This window comes from Nansenia antarctica (assembly GCF_963989245.1).
Source record: "Nansenia antarctica genome assembly, chromosome: 2".
Taxonomy (NCBI): domain Eukaryota; kingdom Metazoa; phylum Chordata; class Actinopteri; order Argentiniformes; family Microstomatidae; genus Nansenia; species Nansenia antarctica.
Genome location: NC_137675.1, coordinates 73,263,428 through 73,291,296, shown reverse-complemented (window position 1 = coordinate 73,291,296; position 27,869 = coordinate 73,263,428). Strand labels below are relative to the sequence as shown.

The window sequence follows — 27,869 nt, the reverse complement described above, 5'->3', positions numbered from 1 at the left end:
AGCATGGAGAGGATGCTAAACCTGCTCGGTACAGAAGACCCCATGATCCTCTTCACAGAGCTGTTCATGCGCACATTGCCAGCTCAAGTTAGGATGGCGCTGGCCAACACCGCCATCATGGAGCCCCGCGCCCTGGCCAGGGAGGCGGACCGGTTCGTCTTGGCCATGCCTCAACGGTCCCCCGACCTGCTCGCTCCCGCGGCCGCCCCGCCACCCGACCGTCGCAGGAGAGCGAAGGATGACGCCAGACCTTCTGGCCAGCAGGGTAACGCTGCGGGCCATTGTTTCTACCACGCCACTTTTGGCGCCAAGGCCAAACGGTGCCGCTCACCCTGCACCTTCGGACCGACGGGAAACGGCGGGGCCGGCGCTCAGTAGTGGCCCTGAGCGCTGGCGTCACCAACAGGCTGCTCTTCATACAAGACACCGCCTCTGGTCGCAGTTTCCTTTGTGACACAGGTGCCCAGTGGAGCATCATTCCGGCAGAGAGATCGGATATGGCGAAGGAGGAGCGTGGTCCGCAGTTGGCAGGCGCGGACGGCACACCTATCTGCTCTTACGGCACTAGGGCGGTGGACGTGTGCTTCGGAGGGCAATGTTTTTCGTGGGATTTTGTCATAGCGGCTGTCACATTTCCCCTCCTTGGTGCGGATTTTCTGTGCGCCCACAACCTGTTGGTGGACGTGGGGAACAGGCGCCTGGTCAACTCACAGACTTTCGCTTCATTCGCCTGTACGCAGGGGGAGGCGGTCTACAGCGGGTGGTCCAATACGCTCGCCGAAAGTGACCAGTACCTTCGGCTGCTCGCCGAATTCCCCGACCTTACCAAGCCCACCTTCTCCGCGCCCACGGTGAAACACGGAGTGGAGCACCACATCGAGACCGAGGGGCCTCCCCTCCACGCCAGGGCCAGGCGCCTCAACCCGGAGAAGCTGGCCATCGCCAGGGCGGAGTTTGCGCATATGGAGCAGGTGGGCATCGTTCGGCGCTCGAGCAGCCCCTGGGCGTCTCCCCTGCACATCGTCCCTAAGTCAGACGGCGGGTGGCGCCCATGTGGGGACTACCGCCGCCTCAACGACGCGTCCAAGCCTGACCGCTACCCGGTCCCACATGTCCAGGACTTTTCAGCGAACCTGGCAGGCAAACGCTTCTTCTCCAAAGTGGACCTGGTACGGGGGTACCATCAGGTGCCGGTGCACCCCGAGGACGTCCCTAAGACGGCCGTAATCACGCCATTTGGGCTCTTCGAGTTTCTGCGGATGCCGTTCGGCCTGAAGAACGCGGCGCAGACCTTCCAACGCCTCATGCACTCGGTGCTCCGGGACCTACCATTCCTCTTCGTCTACTTGGATGACATCCTCGTCGCAAGCACCACGGAGGAGGAGCACCTGTCCCACCTCCGGGCCCTTTTCACACGGCTCAGCCAACATGGGCTGATTGTCAATCCGGCGAAGTGTGAGTTCGGACGGAACGCCATCGACTTTCTCGGGCACCGGGTCTCCGCAGAGGGGGTGACCCCCCTCCCCTCGAAGGTAGAAGCTGTCGCTGCTTTCCCGCGCCCCAGCACAATCAGCGAGCTCAAGGGGTTCATCGGGATGGTAACCTTCTACTATCGCTTCCTCCACCACATCGCTCACATCCTGCGGCCTCTGTACGATGCCCAGAAGGGCAAGACTCTGAAGCAGCCGGTGGACTGGACGGCGGAGCGTGTCAAAGCCTTTCAGGACACCAAGGCGGCCCTGGCCCGCGCTGCCATGTTGGCCCACCCCTCGCCCTCGGCACCCACTGCTCTCACCACGGACGCCTCTGACTTTGCTGTGGGAGCGGTGTACGAACAGTGGGTTGGGGACGCCTGGCAGCCTCTTGCATTCTTCAGCCGCCAGCTGTCTCCCAGAGAGCAAAGGTACAGCACATTCGACAGGGAGCTCCTCGGGCTGTGGCTTGCTGTCAGACACTTCCGTTTTTTACTGGAGGGCCGCGAGTTTACGGCCTACGTGGACCACAAGCCACTCACGCACGCCATGTCCAAGGTGGCGGAGCCGTGGTCCGACCGCCAACAGCGCCAGCTCGCCTACATATCCGAGTTCACCACAGACATCCAGCACGTTGCTGGGAAGTCCAACCAGGTCGCGGATTGTCTCTCCAGGGCGGTGGTTGGTGCGGTCCAACTGGGTTTGGACTACGCGCGCATGGCTGCAGACCAGGCCGCCGACCCCGCCGTCCAGGCTCTCAAGTTGTCGGACACAGGACTGCGCCTAGAAGAGGTGGTTTTCGGTGACGCAGGGGCCACGCTCCTGTGCGACGTCTCCATGGGTCAGCCACGACCGGTGGTCCCCGCCAACTGGAGGCGCCCCGCCTTCGAGGCGATACACGGCTTGTCTCACCCTGGTAGGAAACCGTCCTCACGGCTGGTGTCAGAGAAATTCGTCTGGCATGGGCTCAAGAGGGATGTGAGGGCCTGGGTTGACACGTGCATCGCCTGCCAGCGCGCCAAGGTGCATCGACACGTCAAGGCCCCCCTGGAGCAGTTCTCTGTGCCTGAGCGGAGGTTCGATCATGTAAACGTGGACCTGGTAGGGCCGCTGCCCCCCTCGCACGGATACACCTATCTCTTTACCATGGTGGACAGGACGACTCGCTGGCCGGAGGCAGTTCCGCTCTCCTCAACGACAGCCCCCGACCTGGCCCGGGCGTTCATCGCGGTGTGGGTCTCCCGCTACGGCACCCCTGCTGATCTCTCCTCGGACCGTGGCTCACAGTTTACTTCAGAGCTGTGGGCAGCGGTGGCGGAGAATCTGGGGGTCAAGCTCCACCGCACAACCGCCTATCACCCGCAGGCGAACGGGCTCTGTGAGCGTTTCCATCGATCCATGAAGGCCGCCCTTCGAGCCAGCCTCACGGACAGCAACTGGCTTGACAAGCTGCCGTGGGTCATGCTGGGGCTCAGGACAGCGCCTAAGGAGGACCTCCAGTCGTCGTCCGCTGAGCTGGTGTTTGGACAGCCGCTGCGGGTCCCCGGTGACTTCATTCCCAAGTCAACGGAGCCCTGGTCCGCCGCCGCTCAGCGCGCCTCCCTGCTGGACAGCGCCAGGACCTTCGTCCCGGTCCCGACTACGCAGCATGGTGTCCCTACTTCGAGGGTGCCCCCGGAGCTGCACTCGGCGAGGTTCGTTTTCATTCGTCATGATGGCCACAGGACTCCACTACGTCCTCCTTATGACGGGCCTTTCCGTGTCATCGAGGCCGGAGCCAAGAACTTCATGGTTGACATGGGGGGTAGGCCTGAGTGTGTGTCCGTTGATCGCCTCAAACCGGCCCACTTGGACCTTGAACTGCCCCTGGACTTGGCCCTGCCACCGCGCAGAGGCCGGCCTCCAGTCCTACCTCCCCTGCAGCGCCCTGGCCATTCCCCCCTCCGACCCCGACAACCCCCCGCAGCTCGCGAGCCCCCGGTCGTCACTGCCCCCCGTCCTTCCCTGCAGGAGGACGTGATGGGCGATGTCACACCTCCTCCCGCACCTCCTGACTTTACCTACGATCGTAGGGGCCGGGCCATACGCCCTCCTCGCCGTGAGGATTTCCAATATTGAGGTGAACACTGGGGGGGCTGGTGTAGTGACTACATTATGGGTTCATGTTCTCCTCTTACTGTTGGTTGTGTAGTGGGAGGGAACCAGTTCTGGCACTAGGGGCAGAGGGGAGGATTATTAACGTTGCACCTTCCTGTTTAGATACACGAGTTTTGGTAACCATTTTCTGGTCCTGTACTGAGAGTACAAGTTGTTGTTTTGATTAAACAGTTATCATTACGTTGCCTACGTCTTTCCTTTTTCCTCCGGCACTACACTGTAGTCAATATGACGTAAAACTTTTCTGATATGTAAAGACAAAAATGTGAATGACATTTAGGCATGTGTGGGACATGGCTGTGTGACAATTGGGGCAGATATAGATGGTCAACATGTCAAAAAAGGGGCCACGGTGTTGGTACGTGCTTGTGGGACAGGGAAAGAGTGCAAAACAAGGCTATATTGTGGGAACTGGACAGAGATGTGCTTATGTGGACAATAACATATTGATTGCTTGTGTACATGAACAGGCAAAGTGTGAGAGGGACATGGTTGTGTGGGGCAGATTACAGATTTTTATTCAGGAAAAGAATTTGCTCCACTGTGCTGCGACTGAGACTATTCTCTTCTAACAAATCATGATACAGGTGATGGTACTCCTGCTGGGCATTGCTGCCTGACGCACCTCCAACAGTGCCTTTAGAACAGGTGTGCTGTGACACCTCACTGAACACCTATGTGGGCCTAACTGGGTCATCAGCTGGGGACCACCAGTCATTGACGTTTCGCTCCTTTAACCCCAGTACATCTCCTGGTGGCGGAGCGATGGCAGGGATCTCTCCCTGCCACCCCCTGCTGATGCCCTAGGTGTTGTTCGCCCCCCAACCCTTATGCTTCCTTCTTAGCCACAGCCAGAAGCTGCCTTTCTCCGCCTCCTCAGCCAGCTCTTTCATGACTTTCCGATGCCTTGCTCCTGTGCATCCTATGTCACGGAGTAGGCGAGCAGCTGAGGAACCTACGAAGCCCCTACACCCCACTTCCACAGGGCACGTAACGGCTTTCCAGCCAGCCTCCCTGCACTCCGCCGCCAGATCTGCATACTTGGCTCGCTTCCGCTCGTTGGCTGCCTCCAAACCACCCTCCCAAGGGACAGTGAGTTCGACCAGAAGGACTGTCTTGCAAGCCTCTGACCACATGACCAGGTCTGGTCGGAGCGATGTTTCCACGATCTCCCTGGGGAACTGGAGCTGTCTCCCCAGGTCGACCCTCATGGTCCACTCACTACCCGGTGCGAGGAGTCTTGCTGTATCTCTCTGACGGGAGGGTTTGACTCTCTCTCCAGCCCTTGCAAACTGGATGGGATGTCTGTCTGGAGCGGAAGGTCTGCTGTTTGCCTCCTGTCTGCATGTCTCTGCCACCTCTGCCAGCTTTTTCAGCACCAGGTCGTGTCGCCATGTGTAGCGGCCTTGGGACAGCGCTGTCTTGCAGCCTGTCAGGATGTGCTGGAGGCTCGCATTGATGGTGTTGCAAAGGGGGCAGGTCTCTTCGGCAGAAAACCATTGGTGGAGGTTTCGGGGACAAGGCAAGGTGTCATATGTTGCTCTGATCAGGAAGCTGAGCCTAGCTTGGGGGATCTTCCACAGGTCAGACCATGACATGGGCCTGTTTGTGAGACCTTCCCATGACGTCCAGCGTCCTTGCTGGCCCTGGGACACCGCCTTTATGTTAAGGCGTTCCTGCTCAGTTCTTGCCACTTCTGCCACCACCATGGCTCTTCGATCTTCTTTGGAAGCCTTTGACCAGAACAAGGGAGTCTCGCCCCTTCCAAGGCCTGCTCTACCCTCCTGGACTCTGCCGACCACCTCGCGGTGCTTCAGCTGGCCGATTGCCAAATCAACCTCCTCTTGGGCTTTCCACTTCCTTCCAGTTCTTATCTGGGTGCCCGCTGCTCTCACCAGCTGGTCAGTGGATTCCCTCAGCTCTAGCACCAACCGAGCCTTCTCCTGCTTGTATCCAGAGCTGATGGATCGCAGTGGCAGTTGAAGCGTGTTCCTACCAAAGAGGCCCACGTCTGAGAGGCATCTTGGCAGTCCCAGCCACTTCTGCCAAGATGCCTCTCTACTAAACTCTACTAAAACTCTTCTTGCTCACAATGTCCTCTGCTTTGGAGAAATCCATTTTTGCAGGGCACAGAGGTTGCTGGCATATGGAGGTATTTCTTGGCAAACTTATACAAGTTCACATATACAGTTCCATGTGTGGCCCAGTACTTCAGTGGGTCCTCCCCTCTGGGGAGGTAGGGGTCACTCAGGTACTGCTGCACCTCCAGTGTGGCATCTGTTGTAGGGCTCTGGACATTATGTGCTGCCCCTGTAGCAAATTGTCAGCTTTTTCATGTGATCCTCAACAATTGACTATGTTTTGCAACCAACCAACTCAAGTGTCCAGAAGCTCCCAAAAGTTGTCTGACTCTTCGGCAGGCATTTCCTGTGCTGAGGTTGCCTGCTTAGAGAAAGATAAAATTAACTTTGTGGTCCTCTGGGACATACAGTATGTGCTACTGTTTAAATACATACAGTGCAAAGGGAAGGGTATTACCTGTGAGGTTGAAGGTGCGTTCTGTGTGCTTTGAATTGCTGTTGTACACTCAGCTGTCAGCCTCTTGACTGCCTCCTGTGCATGGGACTGGTTCCCAAAAGCCAGTGTTTTAAAACGAGGCTCCAGCACTGTTGCCATCGCCAGGACCATAACATTCTCCACAATGCACCTTGCTGTCAGGAGCTGGAGCAGGTGCATCCCCAACTGTTAGGCAGCAGTGTTGGTCATCCGTCCACACTTATCAGACACCTTGCGCTGTATAATCCTGATGATCGGTATGACCTTTGAAGGTGACACCCGCTTCTCCTCAGACAGCTCTGTCGTTGCATGATTAAATGGTGCAAATATTTCAAGGTACTCGGCCATAGTGTCAAATTCTCCACTGCTCAATGCAGAGATGTCTGTGCTCAGGCTGGCGAGGGCCGCTCCCATCGACAGGTGCTGCTGCTCCTGCATCCTCTGTCGATCTGTTACCTCGGTAGGCAAATTGGTGGCGGTCTAGGAAGGTCGGTAGCTCCCTGCAGATCAGGATCTTGATGATTTTCTCAAAGCATTTGCATACTATTCAGATTCAGATTCATTTATTTATTCAAGGGACAGTGCATATTAATAAAACAAAAATAAATTGTAAATACGCCAGAGTTAGCCCGAAAGCTAGTTTTCATCCGCAGTCCTTATGCAATGATGTTGTATACGGCTCCCTGGAGGAAAAAAGTACATTTAAAAGATAAAATATAGGTAGACCTAGGCACAAAAAAGTAGACAGGACAAGCATTTAGCTTAAGGGCATAACATAGGGGGTTAAAAGTGGGAGGTTAAATAGAGCATACATTAATCATAGGCGGTTAAAAGGAGGGTACATACAAGCAGAGGGTTAAAAGAGCATACATTAATCATAGGCGGTTAAAAGGAGGGTACATATTCGGTAAGCAGACTAAAAGCAAGCAACATATACGCACGATAAGCAGACTAAAAACAAGCACACAGACTGTACAGGTAAGACATGTTAGGCGGTACACAGACAGGCGGTACACATGACATACAGGTATAGGACAGGACATTTCAATGTTGGCAGGTGTGTGTGTTGATCATCCACTGTTTTAGGTGCTTTCTAAATGATTTAAAGGTGCCTAATTCTTTAAGGTGCCCTGGAATCAGATTCCATTCACGTGCCCCTCTAACTGACCAGGCAGACTGACTAAAGGCACTCCTCCTAAATATGGAGGTGACAGCAACAGGGCACCAGTCGTTTAGGCATGTCACCTTACCCTTCTTCGGTACGGGGATGATGACAGATGACTTGAAGCAGGAGGGCACTATGCCTGTGGAGAGTGAGAGGTTGAATATGATGGTAAAGATACCAGCCAGTTGTTCCGCGCACACTTTAAACAACCAGCCGGGGATTCCATCTGGTCCAGCAGCTTTGTGTATATTTATGCTCTTAAAAACTGCTAGCACATCTTCCACAGTGATGAACGGGAGAGCCTCTTGTGTTGTCTGTGTGGTGGGTTCTCTCTAGAAGGTTAGTGTAGTCCTGTTCAAAGAGGGCATAGAAGCTGTTCAGCTCGTCTGGTAGAGAGTCAAATGTATTGTTTGTGTCGCTGGTGCTCTCTTTGAGGTCAGAGATAGTGTGTAGCCACTTCCAAGATAGTGATAGTAGAGATAGTGTGTAGCCCCTTCCAAGATAGTGATAGTAGAGATAGTGTGTAGCCCCTAATTGGTGCACCTAGAATTGTGGGAGTGCTCAGGATGAAATAGCTGATGAGTGAGGGTGCAATAAAGTGACTTCAATCCACCTCTCCTAGTATAGTCAATATGAAGGGACAGGATGGTGAAAACATGGGGGATCTATCAAAGGTATTTGCTTAATCTGTCCATCTTATTATACATCCTATTTCTCCACCCTTCACCTTAAGTATGCACTTCCTCAAGTTGATCTAAAACACAGCAAAGACCTAGGTTCTGGGCCCTGGACAGTCTGGACGGATTGATGGCAGCTGCTGGATTAAAATCAGGTGTAGTGCTGAGGCACAAATATGTACATTTCAAGCCTGCAAACTGCGACACTTTAAATGAATGTGCAATAACACTATGTGCAATATGACAACCCTAGGGTACATAAGGTTGCAGAGAATAGGAAATGTTAGAATAGGTATAGCATAGCATAGAGTACAGCACAGTGTTTTATTTGTATAGTATAGTATAGTGGATAGTGTACATAGCCTTTATTTATGTAAACCAGCTCCTTTCCCTTCTTGTTTTTTTCTTTCCTAGCACCAGGGGAGCCCCCCCTCCCAAATTTCGTTGTTTGGTACCTGTACTATATCAATGACAATAAAGACCATTCATTCATTCATTCATTCATTCAAAAGAAGGCGATTGGTCTAAGGTAGGGGTTCCCAAATGTTTTTGTCTCGTGACCCCAAATTGACAGAATAAATATGTACAAATGTATTCTAATCACCTAAATATGCTCAAATTGGTTGGATTCAACCCCCAAAGCACTGCCATAGGCTACAGGTGCAATAGGCAATGTCTGTCTTCTTTATCAAAGCAGAGGTTAGTTAGGTTTTCTCAAGGGACCCCAATCTGAAATCCTGGGGCCCCCTCTTGGAGCCTTGTCTAAGCATTGGCAATCTATTCCGATTTAAATCCACGTGAGGGAGTGCACAAGTGCATGCTTGGAGAAATGGGACGGAGCATAATTACAATTCAATGGGCTACGTCAGGGAATGAGCGAGCCAACAGTGAAGCCCCATGCAAAGACTCGTCCACATGCCCGCCCAGAACCAGGCGAGTACGAGCCCGCCCACTGCGCCCAGCAGTCACGTGTACGACGCGCGTCTGATTGGAGCGTCTGTAAACAACGCCGTCGGAGTCTCCAGTCTAGGGGAGAGAAGTCTTGAGAGAAGAAGCAGACAAAGAAGGACACACGAAGTAAAGTTAAAACTACAGAGAAGCCTGCAACCGAGAAAGGAAGAAACTGAATGTGTAAGTGAATCTCTACTCCAAGTGTCTCCTTTTTATATGATCGAGTTGTGCTCCTTCGTATCTGAAAAAAATGGAGGTGAAATGTGGTCATGTTGTTGGGAGGAGAGAGTGCGCATAGCTAACCAGTTAGCTTGGTATGCAGCGAGCAAACAAACGAACAAAACATAATGAGCAACAATGCAAAAACTCCATGGCATGCATCTGTAAACAACGTGTATCTGGCCGTGCGGTTGGCAGGAATGACATTGGAAAACTAGCAGGGCAAAGCTAGCTAGAGCAGTCAGCGTCATACATGGTTTTGGCAGCGCCAGTTGTTATGCTAACGAATGCGCGAGATGGTGGTGGCAAGGGGGAGCGGAGAGGGACTGCGACAGTGACCAGGTTCGCGAGAGGAGACACGTAGTTCAGAATCAGATTAGGTGTTGCACAGTCGGTTTTCTATTTTGAAACATGCTCAGACTGGCATGCATAATAAACTTATGGCATGCATGAACGATGCCCAGAATAAGCAATGAATGGATGGGATTTTATATTCAGTAAGTATTCATGTGATAAATATTTCAAAAGCACGCGTTGACTGTAATTGCAAACCACTACATCCGTTCATCTGACCAAGTGAGCCTTATCTGAAACGGCAACTAGGCTAGTCTTAAATATAGGAAAAACATGTTATTGTCACACAACAGAGTGTCAAAGATGCCTCAAGGCCAATGCACACGGCGTGCGATGCAACAGCAAAATTCCATTTTCAACTCACACCATTGAAGTCTATGAGAAAATCATAAAAAATCTCACCCCAATGCACACGGCGTGCGAGATTTTGTTGCACCACAACATTCCATTCTCAATTGTTACTTTATTGTTACGTAGTCGGACCAGGCAGGCTGATTACAATAGGCTCTGCCAATATTGCTTGCCTTGCTTCCACAATTTCTACAAGATACAACTGGACATATTGTTGCAACAAAAATCGCACGCCGTGTGCATTGGCCTTCAGTTGTTTGCAATGAATGCCTTTTCGTTGTATTAATCCATCTTCATTTCTTATTTGCAGAACAACACCAGCAACGTTTCATTCCTTCATCTCTCCCCTAGCTCTCATGCACACAGACACAGCCATACATCATATCAACCAATCACCTTGTGCCTCTTAAACCTGCTGTCTTATTTCAACTGCAGATTGGGTTCTCAGCTGTAACAGGCAAACCAGCCAAAGAGAAGAAAACAACACATAGTTAGATAGAAACAAAACGTTTACACAAATTTTACTACTAAGTATATTTTGAAGACATACAGACATTATACACTCCAATAAAGTTAAGACGCAAGGTCAACTTATCACGAGACACACGCTTGAGGAGTACCTGCCATCAAGACTGGAGTCCTACTTGCATATTACACTATACTTTTGAGCTATTGACCAATACAACTATTTACAATTGCTACATTCCTAGCACTAATAGATTAAACACCTATCATGGCCTCCATCACCCAGTCGTCTGACCCTGACATCCCAGACAACCACAAAGAGAGCTGGCTGGCACTACTGGCTGCGGCGGAAGTATATTGCCAGAAATCTGTCTGTGACCTGGCCATTCTTACAGCCTGTAAGAAGTTCCGGCCATCTGTGGCAGAGGGAGATGGAGTAAGGAAAAGGGAGAGTGGTGGTATCTTGCCTGCCGGAACTCTTGCTGGCCGGAAGTGGGATTTCACCTATCACGTGTGGGGTCAGGGGGCTTTGGCAGAGTCCTCACGGCGCTACATGGACGACATTGCTGTGCTGCACTCCACATCCATGCTGACGGCGCATAGGCATACACGTTTGGGTGCTGGAGATGGAGGAGCTAAGCTTGTTGTAGACATGCCCACTGATACTGGATCCAGGGCGGTGAGTGGTGTGCATGTGGTTCAGTCCTTTAATCCACTCATACTAGTGCACAATTTGTGAGGTTAAAACTCCCGTCCTTGCTTTCTCTCTCGCGTAGAGCTTAACAGGTGAGGGGGCAGGAACCATCAGCCCCAATACCAGACTCTATTCGCAGAGCTACCCTTCAATCTACAGCACGGGGGCTCTTATTGGTCAAGCTGCTGGGCAGCACGGGAATGGAGAGAGGGAGAGAGAGAGTGTGCTGGAGGAGGCCGAACGAGGAAGAGAGAGGCCTGGAATTGCAGACTTGGAGGAGGAGTGTGAGGATGAGGAAGAGGAGGAAGACATGGATGAACGGAGACGGAATTTGAATGAGACTGCTGGTGAATACCAAATTCTGTTGTCCTGTTTCTCTGTCAGTGTTGTGTTTGGCATGTATATTTAATTATATTTGTTTCTCCTTGTTTCAGGGGTGTTCTCCATGGATGAGGACTCACTGTCTCGTGACTGTGAGCCGTTCTTTGAGTCAGATGGAGAGGAGGAGAGCACTGATGGTGAGTGTGTGTGTGTGTGTGTGTGTGTGTGTGTGTGTGTGTGTGTGTGTGTGTGTGCGTGCGCGCGTGTGACGTTACATTAGTTTATGGTGATATAATGACAGTCTTCGCTTACAGTCTTTAACCTCTTTCTTTATTTCTCTTGCGTTATCTCTGCCTTAGGCTCCTTGAGTGAGGATGCCCCTCCTCCCCCACGCAGCATGGCGATGGGACATGCCTCCTACTCTCGACACCCTAACCCCATGGCTATGGCCCGCTCCCTCCCTGTGTCTGTGCCTGTGTGGGGGTTCAGAGGGAGCAGAGGCGCCCAGGGAGACGGCCACAGTGGGGAACGGGTCAGTCAACCTAAACTTACAGTTGTATACTCATGTATTACTCTACACTATGCTTACAGTCTCATCTTCAGATGTGCATTATCTTCTTTGTCAATCAGTCACAATCATAGACACTAAAGCCTTGTCTGTCTGTGTGTACACACCAGGCCGGCTGTGCTGACCTGGATCACATCGCTGCCAGTATGAAGGCTCTTTTGGCTCCTGGAGCCACCGACGGAACTGAAATGTTTGGAGGACTGCCTCGGCCTCGCCTCAACACGGGAGACTTTTCCCTCAAACACTGAGTGAGCTAGATAGATAGATAGATAGAGAGACAGAGAGGAAGTGAGAGAGAGATGGAGATTGTGTGGGTGAAAGTGAGGGACCTGATTGGCTGGCAGTATATGATACTAACAAAAGAAAAGTACCCCCTGTGTATTAATGACTAACTAAAAACAGCAACAACATTAGTGCTGCAAGAAAAAAAACTGATGTAAAGAAACACGCTGATATACACAGACTCGGATCATTCTTAACACAGTACACATACTTAAACACAACACAGTTGAACACTACATGCAACTTGACCTCAAATGTGCTCACAGTGACCCACTGTACTGACCAACATAGGCACTAACATATTTGATATGATATTCTAACTGGCACAGCCGGTTGCTTTGTACCTTGTGGGGCTAAACTTCAAAAGGGTGGAGGATGCAGTCACCCTCTCAGAAATGGTTGGGTAAAGGGGCTTCAGTAACATGAAACCTGTAGCTTTTCAAATTGTAAGTGGAGGGCTCCCATGCCTCCATAAATATGCCTATTTGTACTTCTACCTTGCCAATGAATGACTGACTGATAGAATGATTGTACAACGCAGCAGTGGAGGCTGGTGGAGAGAGAGAAAACAGGACTGGCTCATTGTAATCCATGGGATGGAATGAGGAATGGCATCAAACACGTTCCGATTTCTGCCTCCACCAGCCTCCACTGCAACACAGATACTATCTGAAAAATGGTGACACTATAATAATATGCTCCAAATATTCCGACTGAATGAGTGAGTGAGTGTGCGTGAAAGAGAGAGAGAGAGAGAGAGGTTGAGCTGAATAGAGATGTGTCCATCTCCAACATTTCAAAAGCTGTTAAATGTTTAATTCAGTTTACTTGTATGTTTTAAATAAAGGAGCAAACAGTGATCAAGCTGTTTTGTGTCTCTGTCCAAATGTTACTGCATTTTGATGCATTAAAAAGGATATGCCCTTGTGGGATTTGTTGCATTAGACTTGTTTAGTCACTAATACATTTTATGTGATTGGCAAACAATAGCGTTGGGGCAGATGGCAACATTTTTTACTTATTTTGCTTCAGTGGTGGGTTTCCGATCCCTCTGTGTTAAAGGTTCATCCATTCTTGAAAAAACTGATGTCAAGGATTGGGCTGTAAACTGTCAATGACATCTGACCTGATCTCACTGGTTCCAGGAAAATTCCAAAAGCTTTTAGAAGGTCACAGCTCAACAACATTTGGAATCCACGATAGTGGTGGAAACCTGTGCAGTAGTGTCCTACAGAGGGCAGCATGAGATTGAGTAAATTGCTGCATAGAGGGTTTGGTCTTTCTTGAGACCCTGATCCTCTGTGAAATATGTTATAATAGTCAGCAGGAGTATTGATACCGTGTTCTCTAGAATTGTGTTTTCATTATCCTCTATAGAAACCATCTAGATGTGTGCATTAGTTTAAGTCGGGAAGAGCCAACAAATGCAATATTATAATTGAGCCAGGCATTCTTCCATATAGTTGTATTTATTCACCACATTCACATTCATAAACAAATCAGATATACAATTATACAGGCTCTGAATTCAATCTAAAGTACACCAAAGTGGTCTATGTAACAGAAGCAATGACTAGAACTATTACATTCTACTAAGTAAAACAAAAGACAATACTCATGAATAGTTATGATAGTAGTCAATTAGATAATTAAGCATCCTTTTGCATATCATCATGATTATAGTAATTCATAACTAGTTTTCCTTATGCAACAGAGGGATAACAGCAAACCCTTAAAACTGTAAAAAATAATATGAATCCACAAATGATTTCATGTTGCAAAATCAAAATCACTCTCCCTCCTTGACCTAAACCCCTCACTCTCTATGATCCTCCTCTCCTTGCCTCCCTCGCTCCCGATTCCTACATCTACCCTGTTACTGATCTTTCTTTTGGATCCAGCAGAAGGATTTTCTGCCGACCCAGAAACCAGGCCTGAGCTTCTCTTTAAAGGTGGTTTTGTACCTTTGCAGATGTCGCACCACCTTCTCCTCCCCCTCTCCCTCCACCAAGAGGAACTTGATGATGCCGGCAGGTTGGTCAACATACACGCCAATGGTGGGGATCTTGGGCAGCTCGACCTCCGCGTTCTCCGAGTTGTGCCAGCAGTGGTAGCTGGAGCCTGCCCAGCCCACCCCCCAGGAGCTGTCGTTCTCCCCCAGCCCACAAGGCCCATCCAGGCCTTTCCTGCACACGCTCTCGTAGGTCACCCCAATCACCACCCAGCCATCGTAGGCCACCTCCCAGTAACCACGCTGCCCCAACAGACCCTCCTTACAGAGGACCTGCACACAGAGACATTTACATTTTAGGTGTTTAGCAGACGCCTTATTCCAAAGTGACTTACAATCAATACATCTGACTAAGCAAGTGAATCATCAGAGGAGAGGACTTGGGGACGCATACATGAACCAATGACAGTTTATATAGAATTAGAATTTTGTATGCACATGGTCAGTCAATGGCATACTGTCTGTAGGCAGGCTCACCTGTGGTGAATGCTCATATCGCTCAGGTCTGTTAGGGTATGGACACACTTCCTCTACGTTACGGGACACCTTGGCCCCACCCTCGGAGAGCCACAGCAGCTTCTGAGCAGTTTTGTCATCCAGGGAAATGGGGAGCCAGTCTGAGAGGAGAGAGATGACATGGGGGGAGATTTTCAACACTGGCGTCTAGGCCGGCAGGATCCAGCATCAAACACGTTTCAGAGGAAGAGCGCCAAAGTGATAAAGCCAAAGGGCCAAAATACGTAAACTCACATTTCATGAAGTCAGCTCTGGTGGTAGGTTCAGGAATATTAGGCTCGTACACAGGCACGTTCTCTGTGATGGATGAAGAGAGACGTTCATTAACTGTTCACTGATTGGATAATCCGATTTAAATGACACCTGACTCTAATGTACTGTAATTTATTAAGTATTTCTATACAGAAAGTCCTTGCAGTAATACAGTATCATTGTTCTTTACCTGCAGGAGGGGCCTTAGTTTTTCTTCCTACAAAAAAAAGAGACAACTTAATGAATATACATGTGTGTATACAGCTCTGGAAAAAATTAAGAGACCACTCCAAATATTTTGTAAATCAGCATCTCTACATGTATGGCAGCGATTCCATTCCAGTGTCTGTTGAATTCCAACACAGGCACACCTCATTCTACTTAGTGAGGTACTGATTAGGTGATCACCTGAACCGCGTAAGGAAAAGTATGTCTGCATGTTGTAACATTTCTCTATTGTTTTTTGTTCTGTTATGTATATATATATAGTAAATATTTTATGTATTTTTTTGTGTTTTCCTGTCTCAGTAAACACCTGTGTATGTGGCCTTTGTAGTCCACTAAACCTAGGACTACAAACTACAATTCCTTTGATGTCTAGCCACTAGGTGGAATTCTTTGAAACAGGTGTTGTGCATTTGGCTAATCAAGTGATGTCGTTTGAACTGTAACACTGCATTAACTTGTTACTGATGTATGCCTGAAGAAGGTCTATGAAAGACCGAAAGTGTGTGCAATAAAAACATAGATTTTTGCACAGTTTTGAGTGTGCGGATGTTGCTTTTTTTCATTCCATTTGATACTCTACAGCTCCAGCACCTCAGCTAAATCTGATTACGGATGAGCAGTGGTATTTTCACTACAAGGAAAATTATAAAAACCACTGCTGTGGTCATCACTCCCCAGCTGGATGGCAAAAACGGCTAATTCCTCAAAAGTAATTGGAATAAAAAAAAAAAACTATTGACCATGCCAAAAGAGTTGATTTTGAGTGAGGAAAAGGAGGGTTCAATTCTGGCTTTACTGGCAGAGGGATACAGTGAGCGTCAGGTTGCTTCCATCCTTGAGATTTCAAAGACTTTCAAAAAAAGATTTCATAAGAACAAGGTCAAGCAGCAGACATTGGGGACAACAAAGGTACAGACCGGCAGAGGGCGAAAACGACTCTCCACTGACCGGGATGACCGCGGCGCCAACTCATTTGAATGTCACTCAACAACTGTAGGATGACATCAAGTGATCTACATAAAGAATGGCAAACGGCAGCTGGGGTGAAGTGCATGGCAAGGACGGTTTGAAATAGGCTCCTTGGGGCAGGGCTGAAGTCGTGCAAAGCTAGAAAAAAAAGCCCATCATCAATGAGAAGCAAAGAAGAGCCAGGCTGAGGTTTGCAAAAGACCATAAGGATGGGAGGGACCGTAGTGGACTGGAATAAGGTCATCTTCTCTGATGACTCAGCTTTGCCCAACACCTGGTAGTGTAATAGTTAGACGGAGACCTGGAGAGGCCTACAAGCCACAGTGTCTCGCACCCACTGTGAAATTTGGTGGAGAATCAGTGACAATCTGGGGTTGCTTTAGTGAGGCTGGAATCAGGCAGATTTGTCTTTGTGAAAGACGCATGAATCAAGCCACGTACAAGGTTGTCCTGGAAGACAACTTGCTTCCTTCTGCTCTGACAATGTTCCCCAACTCTGAGGGTTGTTTTTTCCAGGACAATGCTCCATGCCACACAGCCAGGTCAATCAAGGTGTGGATGGAGGACCACCAGATCAAGACCCTGTCATGGCCAGCCCAATCTTCAGACCTGAACCCCATGGAAAACCTCTGGATTGTGATCAAGAGGAAGATGGTCACAAGCCATCAAACAAAGCCAAGCTGCTTGAATTTGACATAAGTGGCATAAAGTCACCTGACAGCAATGTGAAAGACTGGTGGAGAGCATGCCAAGATGCATGAAAGCTATGATTGAAAATCAGGGTTATTCCACCAAATATTGATTTCTGAACTCTTCCTAAAGCCTGGTACACACATAAAGATTTTCTAAATTTTAACAGATTTTTTATCTGAGAGAGACCCCGCACATGAAGATAAAAAATCATGGATTGAACAGTTTTGATCGTATTGTGTGTGGTGTGCTCCGATATTCCCAATACAGCACACCACATACATAAAGATCTGTCCTACGACAGGCTAGAGTCTCGTCCCCCAAGCCAGAAATCTCGCATGATCAGGGTAGTAGTATCCTGACTGACCTGTACGAGGCAGCCATGTGCGACAGGGCAAATAAAGTGCCGAAGAACGAAAAGAAGAAGACGAGTCAGCCAGCTCGCTTCTTGATTGGCTACATTCCATTCCACGTTACAATCGGAATCAGGAGTTGTCAGTTTTGACCACAGACAAAAATACTTTTGATCGTAAATATTGAACACGTTTAATATTTACGATCACCGGACATTTTCCGAGCAGATTGTCGGGAGAAATTGATTCTTAACACACCTCACACCACAGGATAATCTTGTAGGATAATCTTTAGAGCCATCCGATAATCAGGCATTTTCTGTCCTTGGTTGGAAGGGGGGAAATCGGGCCAAAATCAGCCAGATTATCTTAATGTGTACTAGGCTTTAGTTAAAACATTAGTATTGTGTTGTTTAAAATATGAATATTTGTTTTCTTTGCATTATTCCAGGTCTGAAAACACTGCATCTTTTTTTGTTATTTTGACCAATTGTCATTTTCTGCAAATAACTGCTCTAAATGACAATATTTTTGTATTGTATTTGTATTTGTAATTTGGGAGAAGTATTGTCAGTAGTTTATAGATAAAACAAATGTGATCAAACCAATCATTTTGCAGTGGTCTTGCAGTGGTATTCCAGAGCTGTATATACAGTATTTATATATAGTAATTTGTACTGTAGATTGTATTCTCTTTCACACGGCTCCTGTAACCATGTTACCCATCATCCCCCACTACTCTTACGCTATCTATGACAGCAGAGCATGCGTGCTATGCTGAGTCTTTTTCTCTTAGCTCTGATTCATGTAGTTTACCCATACCAGCCCAGGTTTAGGTTACGGCTTAAAGGCATGCCAGGCCTAAACTTACATTGGCTAAGGGCACCCATCACAGCCTCTGACAGCAGGTTCATTCTAAGAATACACTTTGTATCTGACGGTTCATCATCCTGTGTTCTCCGAGAACTGGGTATTATTGTGGTCATGTCTCTGCACTCCGCCCTCACTGTCAATGTCTTCTATGGGCGACTTAAGCTTAAATTACTGTTACTAAATGTTCATAGTCATTCCTCTTTTTCACCACATAGTGGAACATTATAATGTGCTAAAAGTAGCTTACGTTTTTTGTTCATTTCAATAACATAAAAACAAAACAAAATGTACCCTATACTTGCGTATTTACTTTAAAATAACTTGTGTAGCAACATGCTTTGTGCCGTCCTAGAATAAAAAGTGCTTACATAATCACATGTTGTCCCATTGTGCAGAGGTACTTCACTACTGTCAATAAGCCATGCCATAAGATGAGTAGGGAACAGAGGGGATATGGATGAAAGAAATCTGACACACACACACACACTCACACACACACACACACACACACACACACACACACACACACACACATATTCACACACACTCACACTCACACTCACACACACACACACACACACACACACACACACACACACACACACACACACACTTGTATCCGCAAGAGAGAGAGCTGCACAGAGTAAACGTTTCTAAATCATTAACATCCATCTCCAACATGCTCTCAGATGGCAGAAATGCGTGTGTTTGAAGGTGTCACTTGATAGCCCTCAATGATGGGAAGGGATGATGGAAGGGTGAGAGAGACCCATCTAACATCTGACAGTCCGCAACCTTGCAGGGAGCCTGGGCTGCCACAGACACCAATGGATGGCTTTTTAGAGGACATGTGGTCATTGATCATGGAGGTCCTGCCAACACGTGGCTGAAAGGAGAGGGCAGTCAGATCTTTTACCCTGGCTCTTTCTGGGAGCACAGTCAGTTCTGGCACCAGTCTGGGGAAACCCAACTCTTTAACAAGGACTTCTCGGTATAGTGGAGGGGGCCAACAGTATGACGAAAATGAGGAAAAATGTGAGCTTGTTAGGGGAACAAGCTTGGGAAGACTAGGGAGATGATGCAACGTTTTGAACAAGGCTGAGAATATCACTGCCTTCGCTGGGCCACGTCAGGTAGAGAGCCTGGCAATTCTAGTTGAGTCCTATCCACGTCCTCACATTTGGGTTGACTGGTTGACTGAATCTGACCTGCAGACCTTTTAACTTTAATTTCAGGCTCTTCATGTTTGTGCCTGAAAGGCCTGACTTGCTGTACTGTATGTCATGAGAAGGTGGGATTAAATATACAGCTGTGTGAGGGTCTATGATGTTGCATAAACACTACTTTAGTTGTTGCTAAGACAATTAAATAAGATAATTCACTAGGAATGCAGAAATATTAATTGGCCACTACTGAAGCTTAGGATCGTGTTACAGAGAGAGATTTTCCGTTTGGATCCAGCCCATGTGTCTAGAATGACTGCTACATAACAGCTACATACTATAAAAATGAGTAACGTAGAGAAAGAAGAAAGAGGTGTAATATAATGAATCGGATGAACAACAGATAGAGGTTAACATGAGGGAGGAAATGCTTTCCAAGAGAGAGGGAGAGAGAGAGTGAAGGTCATATGGAACGGTAGAGAGGAGGAAATAAGTTGATGACAGGTCACTTCATCAGTCACCCCCCCGCCCCTCAATACTATTCCAGAATTCTCCCTTAAAGGGACAGAGTGGGAGAGGGAGGGACACAGAGAGAAAAGCAAGTGAAAGAGCAAGAATGAGTGAATGGGATAGCAGTGGTCTAAGACAATGATAGAGGGTGTCATCAAGACATTCAGGGGTATCATTGAGAGGGTGGGTAAAAGATAAAAGTCTTGAGCTATCATGGAAGTATCATGGGATACTATAGCGTTTGATAGACATCCAATGAAAAAACCAAGGGAGTCTAATCCTCATCTGATTCTGAACAGAATGTTTCCCAGGCAGTATGTGTAACTGAGGAGGCTGATGGAGGTAGACATCGCAGGACGGGCTCATTGCATGGAATGGAATGAGGAATAGTATCAACACGTTCCATGCATTTCTACCTCCACCTAAACACAGTGGAGGTAGAAATGCACGTAAACATGTTGAGTCACCTTGAAGTGAGACATCACAGTGGTTATTATGAGCGGGGTAAGGGGAGGACTGAGGCCTGTGGCATATGAGAGGAGGGCTCTGCCAACCCCTGTTGAAGTTAAGCCCTGCCAAATACATATCCACTATCAATGGGATCAGCAGCAAAGCCCTACTGAGATTGACCGATGGATAAACAGATTCTCTGATTGATGGCTTGACATCAGACATAGAGTTGTATAAAGAAAGAGAGCAGCGTTGTGACTTGGGAGAACATTCAGGCACATACTAGACACAAAGCAAGACGTACTCCATAGTGGTACCTAACATACTGTAGGTAAAATAATGCATTAATCAGGCGGTGATGGAAGTGGAATGGAGCTTTTACACAATGGGAACTAGATACATTTCCAATTGTGGAATGGAAACCTATATTTGGGGAACAAAATGGGAAGTTTACACTTCAAGGTCAAGGTCAAGGTTTTCCACATATTCATATCCAGAATGTATTTTTTTCACATGGATAGGGTGTCCACTCCAATAACAGGAGACAGGTCAGATGATAAATGTGTGGACAGACAGAAGCTGCTAGGAGAATGAAATTAAGAACATTGATCCACTCTAAACCGTGCCTTGGAGGATGGCCATGTCGGGGACATCTGTAGGTGCCTCTTACTGGTCAGGATAGTGTCCACTTGACACTGCAGAAAATAAGCTGTTTTCTTTGGGACGGGCGGGTTAGTGGATGGCGCCACCCCCCTCGATGAGAGAGAGCTGCGGGTCAGGATCGGGTTCGGATCCAACTGAGATAGCGGGGTCAGAGAAGCTACTGATCTGAGTGGGTGAGATCAGGAGATCTCATGGGAGGAGAGGCGGAGGGAGCGGGCCTCTGATCCATTCCTCTGCTCCCTGTTATGATGTGTTGAAAAAACCCTCATTATGACCCATGCCAATGATGAGTGCGTACATGAAAATTGAGACGGATGGAAAAAGCGTGGGCGGACAGACGGACAAACAAACAACAGTATTCTTGATGGCAACATTTGCTTTCCAGTGATAAAATGGAGGTTAAAGCTTTTGAGTCCTAACAGTGAATTGACTGGTCAAAGAATTCACCAAAACGTTGTAGTTGTGATAATTGATAAAGAATTGCTTAGTCATACAGATTTTCTCTTCCTTCTTTTCCTCTGTCTTTGCAACATCGGATCCGGGTCACAGCACCAATGTAACAGGTGTCGTGCTGTTGCAAACAGTATTGATTCCTCGCACTCACATGAGCTTCGAACCTGCGTCCCCACAGAAATACCAGATGTTAACCAGCTACGACACGGAAAAGCTAGCTATTTAATGGCACTGGTGGGGGTATTTCAACTTGAGTTTGTTTTCTATCTCAACCTGGCGACACTTGCATTCTGTAATTTCTGTGGCACATCTGATGAAATATGATTTTTCTTGGTTCTCAGAACCAAAGCAATCAAACACTTAACAACCACTCTAAATTTGGTATGTCAATAAACTTCCAAAGACTTAAATAACTGTATAGTTTTTCACACTTCATTAGCATGGGAGCCAGAAGAGGACTTAGGAACAGTGGGGGGTTCTGGGATATTGAGTCCACACTGTCACTGGGGAAGATTGGGAGGAACAGGACAGATGCAGGGTAGACATGGGCATTAGGGGGCGAGATTAAGTTGCATTAACAAACTGAGAAGAGGTGTGAGACCTGTGCCAGTGAGGTTGTGTGAGGTAGCAGACTGCTGAGAGAGTGGATTTGATTATCAAGAAAGATGTAAGAACATATTGGTGTGGTGACGGTGCGACACATGATGAAAGGACGGTTGGTTGAGATGATTTATGAGGGAGAGACTTGGCAGACAGACTGTCAGAGAGAGATGTTTGGCAAAGAGACTGACAAGGAAATATGATGAGCATGATGCCCATATTTAAGATGGCCAATAAACAACATGTTAGCCACATCATAAATAAAACAAATAATACCTTCAGTAAGACCACTTGAATGTTCTTTCAGTCAGTCAGTCAGTCAGTCAGTCAGTCAGTCAGTCTGTCTGTCTGTCTGTCTGTCTGTCTGTCTGTCTGTCTGTCTATCTATCTATCTATCTGTCTGTCTGCATTTCACCATGTGACACACCATGTGACACTTTATCTGTCCTCTTCTTTCTTAAGCCAAATAGCTCCAGTCCAAATGCGTACATTTACAATATACATATGTACAATACAACACAGACCTCTCTTCTGTGCCCCCTTATACCACCAGTGCCAGTTAAAACATGTGTGTATGGAGTGAATCCACAAGGAGAGGGCAGGCGGCTTATTTGTTAATTTAAAACAAGTCTTCTGTCTTAATCCTGGTGCTCAGAGGAGTGTGGGTTCAGGCCCTGGGCTTTACTTTGGTTGTCAGAGTAAACATGAGGCAACATTGGCTTCACTGACTGTACTGTACTATATGTCAGGACATTCACCATAGATGGTATTTTTGCTGAGAGGGACACACACACAAGAAGGAATGATGTGTCTAAAATATTGCATTTGTTCTGAGTGTTGATAACAACATTGAACCCTAAGTATTCCAACAACTAAAATCATAAATATCATAAATTGACTAGAGCAGGACTGTAGTAGACACAACATCTCAGTATTTCACTAGGATTTGTGGAGTTGAGAGAGAGAGAGAGAGAGAGAGAGAAAGAGAGAGAGAGAGAAAGAGAGAGAGAGAGAGAGAGAGAGAGAGAGAGAGAGAGAGAGAGAGAGAGAGAGAGAGAGAGAGAGAGAGAGAGAGAGAGAAAGACAGACAGACAGTATGTAGTATGGCTCTGTAATGCTAAAACTAAAAATACTTAGGTTCCTTTGACATAGCTGAATGATGAGGGAATTTGACTGACAAAAAAGACACAAATCTCCTTTGATCCTTATTCTCACTTTAACATTTTCAGCAAAATTCAACTTCATTTCTTGAATCTGCAATAACAAATTAAAACCCCTTAAAACTATTTGGCAATGTAGAAATGGATTATGAATACCGATTCAATATCACAAATGATTCATATGAAAGTCTCAAATCATTATGTACTGTAATTTGTATCAATAATCACTATGGCATTTGGTTGTAAATTCTGATCAATTAAGCTATTCCATGTCAAGAGGAGAGTGTACTCAGTCATGGCTTTTCACTGTCTTGGCGCCCCGCTTACTTGGTCACGGCTTTTCACTGTCCTACTGTCTTAGCGACTACAGTCCTGCAGAGGGGGGCTGGTCGGAACGAGGTTCCCACTGCTGTCAGGACTGCAGAGTAGCTACCTATCTTCCGCCGTAGACTGAAGACCCATCTCTTCAGGCTACACCTTAACTATCCCTTCTAAGACTTATTTATCCCCTCTACCCCCCCTCTACAGTTTCTCTACTGTAAAAAAATAAAACAAAAAAAAACAACAACAAAAAACTACTTAATTCTTCCTTCTTCTAGCATTATAACTACCAATGGCTTTGGATAAAGGCGTCTGCTAAATGCCCAAAATGTAAATAAAAATCTAATGTAGCATTTTAGTCCCTACAAGTGTATAGGGGAACAGATAGATGAAGATGAAGATGAAGATGTGCTCTTACCTGCTTTCTTAGGTGCAGCCATGACTCCATTGGTACTTGTAGCGTTGTTTGGCATGGTACAGTAGGGTCTTCAGCAGAGATTGTGACTGTCCCTCTCTGAAAGTACACTCTTATTTCCTCGGGGAAAATGGGGAGGGGATGAGAGGCCCAGGTTCAGGGAAGAGGAGGGGTGGGGCGGGCGAGGTTTGGTTGGATGTAATGGTTACCAAAGGGTTGGTCCTGACATATGAAACTCCTGCAACTGTAGTTCAGAAAGCTGGACCCAAACACACACTCTCGATATTTCGCAACTCACACATGCACACGCGTGCACACACAGAGAGCGACCCCCATATTGAATTTATTCATTGTGGGCGTCTTTCTAGAAATGTACCAATAAGATTTCCATACTACATGGCTTCCGTGATGTGTATGCTGTGTTATTTCACCATGGTAGCGATGTCTTCTTTGACTTTGACCACATAGCAATTGACCTCAGAACTGAGGACTGTTGACTAGAAAATCACTACAGCCACAATGACTTCATGCTGGAAATCTCCGGCAGTCAGAAGTGTAAGTATAAATGGACTGACTTATTTAGCGCCTTATTCCAATGGCCTTTCATTCACACACACATTCACACACCAATGGCGGCAAGCTACCATACAAGGCGCCGGCCCGTTCTTTGGGAGCAATTTGGGGTTCAGTGTCTTGCCCGAGGGCAACTCGACATGTGGCCAGCTGGGGATCGAACTGTCGATCTGCTGATCTTGCGATCTTTAGACGCCGGCTCTACCTCCTGCGCCACAGCCTCCCCGAAGTATGGTAGGTAAGGTACCATGTTGATTTGAAGTGAATGCTCAATTACTCTTGCTTAATCACACAGACAATGACCAGGCAATTGTGCAACCATCCGCCCCCATCCTAAAACCCTGTCAGAACATGGGAGGCTTTGTATGTCTATAGATAGGAAATAGCATCACGAAACAGTGTGTCATTTGGCCTCTTTGTGTGAAGACATAAGCTATTAGAGAAGGCATTTTAATGAAGTGTAACTGCCCGCTTAGCACTGGCCTGCTTAAGACCAGATATGTTTAGAGAGCGGTATGCTAATAAACTTCATCAGTGAGTGGACTTAAAGAGTATTATGCCATGACCTTCGAGCGTGCTGTGGGAAGCTATGTAGCAGCACTATATGGCCATCAGGAGAGGCTGGTGGAGGTAGAAACTAGAGGACGGGCTCATTGTAATGCATGGAACACAATGAGGAATGGTATCAAACGTGTGCAATCCGCCCCATGCGCTACAATGAGCGCGTCCTCGATTTCTACCTCCACCAGCCTCTCCTAATGGCCTACTACTAATAACATGTTTGTGTCCATACCAGGAAAGGTCCTTTGACTGAAACAATTGTCTGTGGGACAATAATGGGAGGTAATGCTTCTCAGGCTCTTGCAATCCTTGACTAATAGTTGTTCTGACTCCCCACTGGGTGCCTGTCACCAGCTGATTGACACACCAGGTGCTCTTCTCTTCTCACTTTCCGATGGTGGGTGTTTTCGTCTGCATGCATTTTGTGTTTCAGTGTGTGAACCGGAGGAGGCTCGTGGAATTAGAAATTGGAGGACAGGCTCATTGTAATGCATGGCGTGGAATGAGGAATGGTATCAAACATACCATTCCTTATTCCATACCATGCATTACAATGAGCTCGTTTTTCGATACCTATCTCCACCAATCTACCCTGGCAAACATACTGTAACGGTCTGTCGATAAGAATCTTGAAAAGTGACCCAAGAGCTCTACTTGCGCTGACCCACCAGAAATGCCACTTACTCCCACTGAGGGTCACTCAGCGTGACAGTGACAGTATACAGGATATGTACATAACCCGTAACCCAATGTTGAGGAATAATACGGCACTTAGCGCTTACAGTGGTAAAACAGACAGTGTGTCAAGTATATCACTTCTACCTGGTTATTTCTCACCATCAACATTTACATTACATTTTTGACATTTAGCAGACGCCTTTACCCAAAGCAACTTACATTTGTCTAGAGTAAGTGAATCATCTATACATTAGTCATCATCATAATAAATAAAAAAAAATGCTAGGACCAGGCTCCAGGACCAGCAGTCATAATGCTAGAAGAAGGAAGGATTACTTAAGCCATACACTGTTAAAATGTTCACAGTGTGAAAACTTTGATTGATTTGATTTGATTTACAGTGTGAGAAACAACAGTCCTAAACCCTACTCACCCTTGTAGCTTCAGAGCAACATGAAACCCATCCCAAACTTCTGACATCATCACAGGCAGGGGGTCCCCTGGCTGCCACGTGCTGAGGCTGTCACGGTGACATTGTTGATCTCTTAGCGACAGAGAGCGAGTTAGAGATTTATGGTGACCACCAACATGCATGCAGCAGTCTGTTTTGTCTTTCTCTTTAATTTATTAGTCCTCTACCCACATCATTGTCTCACCTTCCCCCATTTAGCAATTATCCATTGTTAACTATTCTGCCTGTACTCTATCCTTTGGACTGTGAAATCTGCTCATTCCTTTAGACACTATAGATCAGTTCATAGCGCTGTGACCACAGCCCAACTGGTGAAGATATAACGTACACTCTACAGTAGTAAACACCTGCCAAAGTCCTGCATCACCAACCACAGCAGAGTAGCCTATACTGTAGTAACATACTGTATTAAATCATAGAAATCAAATGAAGTGTTCAACATGACATGGAATAAAACATGTGTAAATGTGTACATAGACGCTCGCTCTCCACCTTAGCTAGCAAACAACTTCGATATGGAACATAGATATGATTTTTAGGATATTTACTTCATTTACAAGTAAAGGTAAGACCAATCAATATATATTTTCATTTGTGTTGAATGAGTATGAATAGTGGAACTGCATTTGCCTATAACATGTGAATACATCAGTTACCTATACGTGTGTGTTACCTGAATGTGTGTGCAAAGAATGTTGGTATGAAATATGAAACATACGGTCGCCAATAATATAGCAACCTGCCAATTGAATGGTGAATTTAAGCTTCCTCTATCAGGTTCATATGTCTGTAATTCTGTCTCTGATAGTGATACTAGCTAGTGCCTTCCCAAGCATTGACCTCACCGCACGTCACTGGTGTACTGTATATGATATACAGTATACCAGAGGAGGCTGGTGGAAGTACAAATCAGAGGATGGGCTCAGGCATTACAACGATCCGATTTCTACCTAGGTCTAGTCTGTACCACTACATTTGACTTTTTGTTGGTAGACTGATTCTATTCTCTTGTATAGAACTTGTTTTGGCATTTTCCAATAGGCCTTTTTTAAGCTGGGCAACAAACGCATAAGATTCCATTCCTGAAGATCACACAACACTTGTGCTTCTCAGTGTCAGCTTCCCCCTGTTTCCTAGTAGACAGGCATTCGTCAGCGTCCGGCACGGACCGGCCTGTTCTGAATGCTATTTGTGGTGAAAGGAAGAAAGTTACCTGACCCTGATGGACTACAGGTTGGTCAACCTGACGAAGGATGTTTTGCTTTATGTCAAACTGGGGTTCAAGATCAATGGTTGGTATGGTAGATTTAAGAGCTGCTAAGTGTACTTGAAAACTCATTTTCACACATTCATCCAGTGTTCTGAACACTGTTGATGTATGGATAACGTACTACGGTCCACCTGACACACTAGCATATCTCTTTACTAACAAATTACTTAGTCGCCCTCTCCTTCCATCTCCATTCTAGCTCTCCTCTTTCTTTCAGCTGTTCTCGATGCATCAACCCTCACTTTCTCAAGTGAACAGGGCAAGAATGAAGGAATGCTTGGACGTTATATACAAAACATTCAGGCACTCACTGTACTGTAACTCACTTTGGATAAAAGTGTATGCTAAATGACATATACAGTAATGTCATTATTATACACAAACGAGACATAGAAGGATGGAAAGAGAGAGTGAAGGTTACAGGGCGGTTCCTAATGCTGTGTGTTTGTGGGACTG

The 27,869-nt window shown here is 47.0% G+C and overlaps 2 protein-coding genes across 2 annotated transcripts; one reads left to right on the top strand and one right to left on the bottom strand.

Annotated features, from left to right (window-relative positions):
- Nucleotides 1-9,020: 9,020 nt before the first annotated feature.
- Nucleotides 9,021-13,077, top strand: akt1s1 (AKT1 substrate 1 (proline-rich)). Its single transcript, XM_080524893.1, has 6 exons — nt 9,021-9,158; nt 10,213-11,046; nt 11,144-11,408; nt 11,496-11,579; nt 11,742-11,914; nt 12,061-13,077. The coding sequence occupies exons 2-6, from the start codon at nt 10,636-10,638 to the stop codon at nt 12,196-12,198; spliced, it is 1,071 nt and encodes a 356-aa protein (XP_080381019.1). The 5' UTR covers nt 9,021-9,158; nt 10,213-10,635; the 3' UTR covers nt 12,199-13,077.
- A 1,031-nt stretch (nt 13,078-14,108) lies between these two features.
- Nucleotides 14,109-23,884, bottom strand: LOC308150578 (tripartite motif-containing protein 16; the record flags this gene model as incomplete). The annotated part of the gene is made up of 4 exons (XM_080523395.1): nt 14,109-14,516; nt 14,721-14,860; nt 14,994-15,056; nt 23,863-23,884. 4 exons carry the CDS (start codon nt 23,882-23,884, stop codon nt 14,109-14,111), a joined length of 633 nt encoding a protein of 210 aa, XP_080379521.1.
- Nucleotides 23,885-27,869: the final 3,985 nt, after the last annotated feature.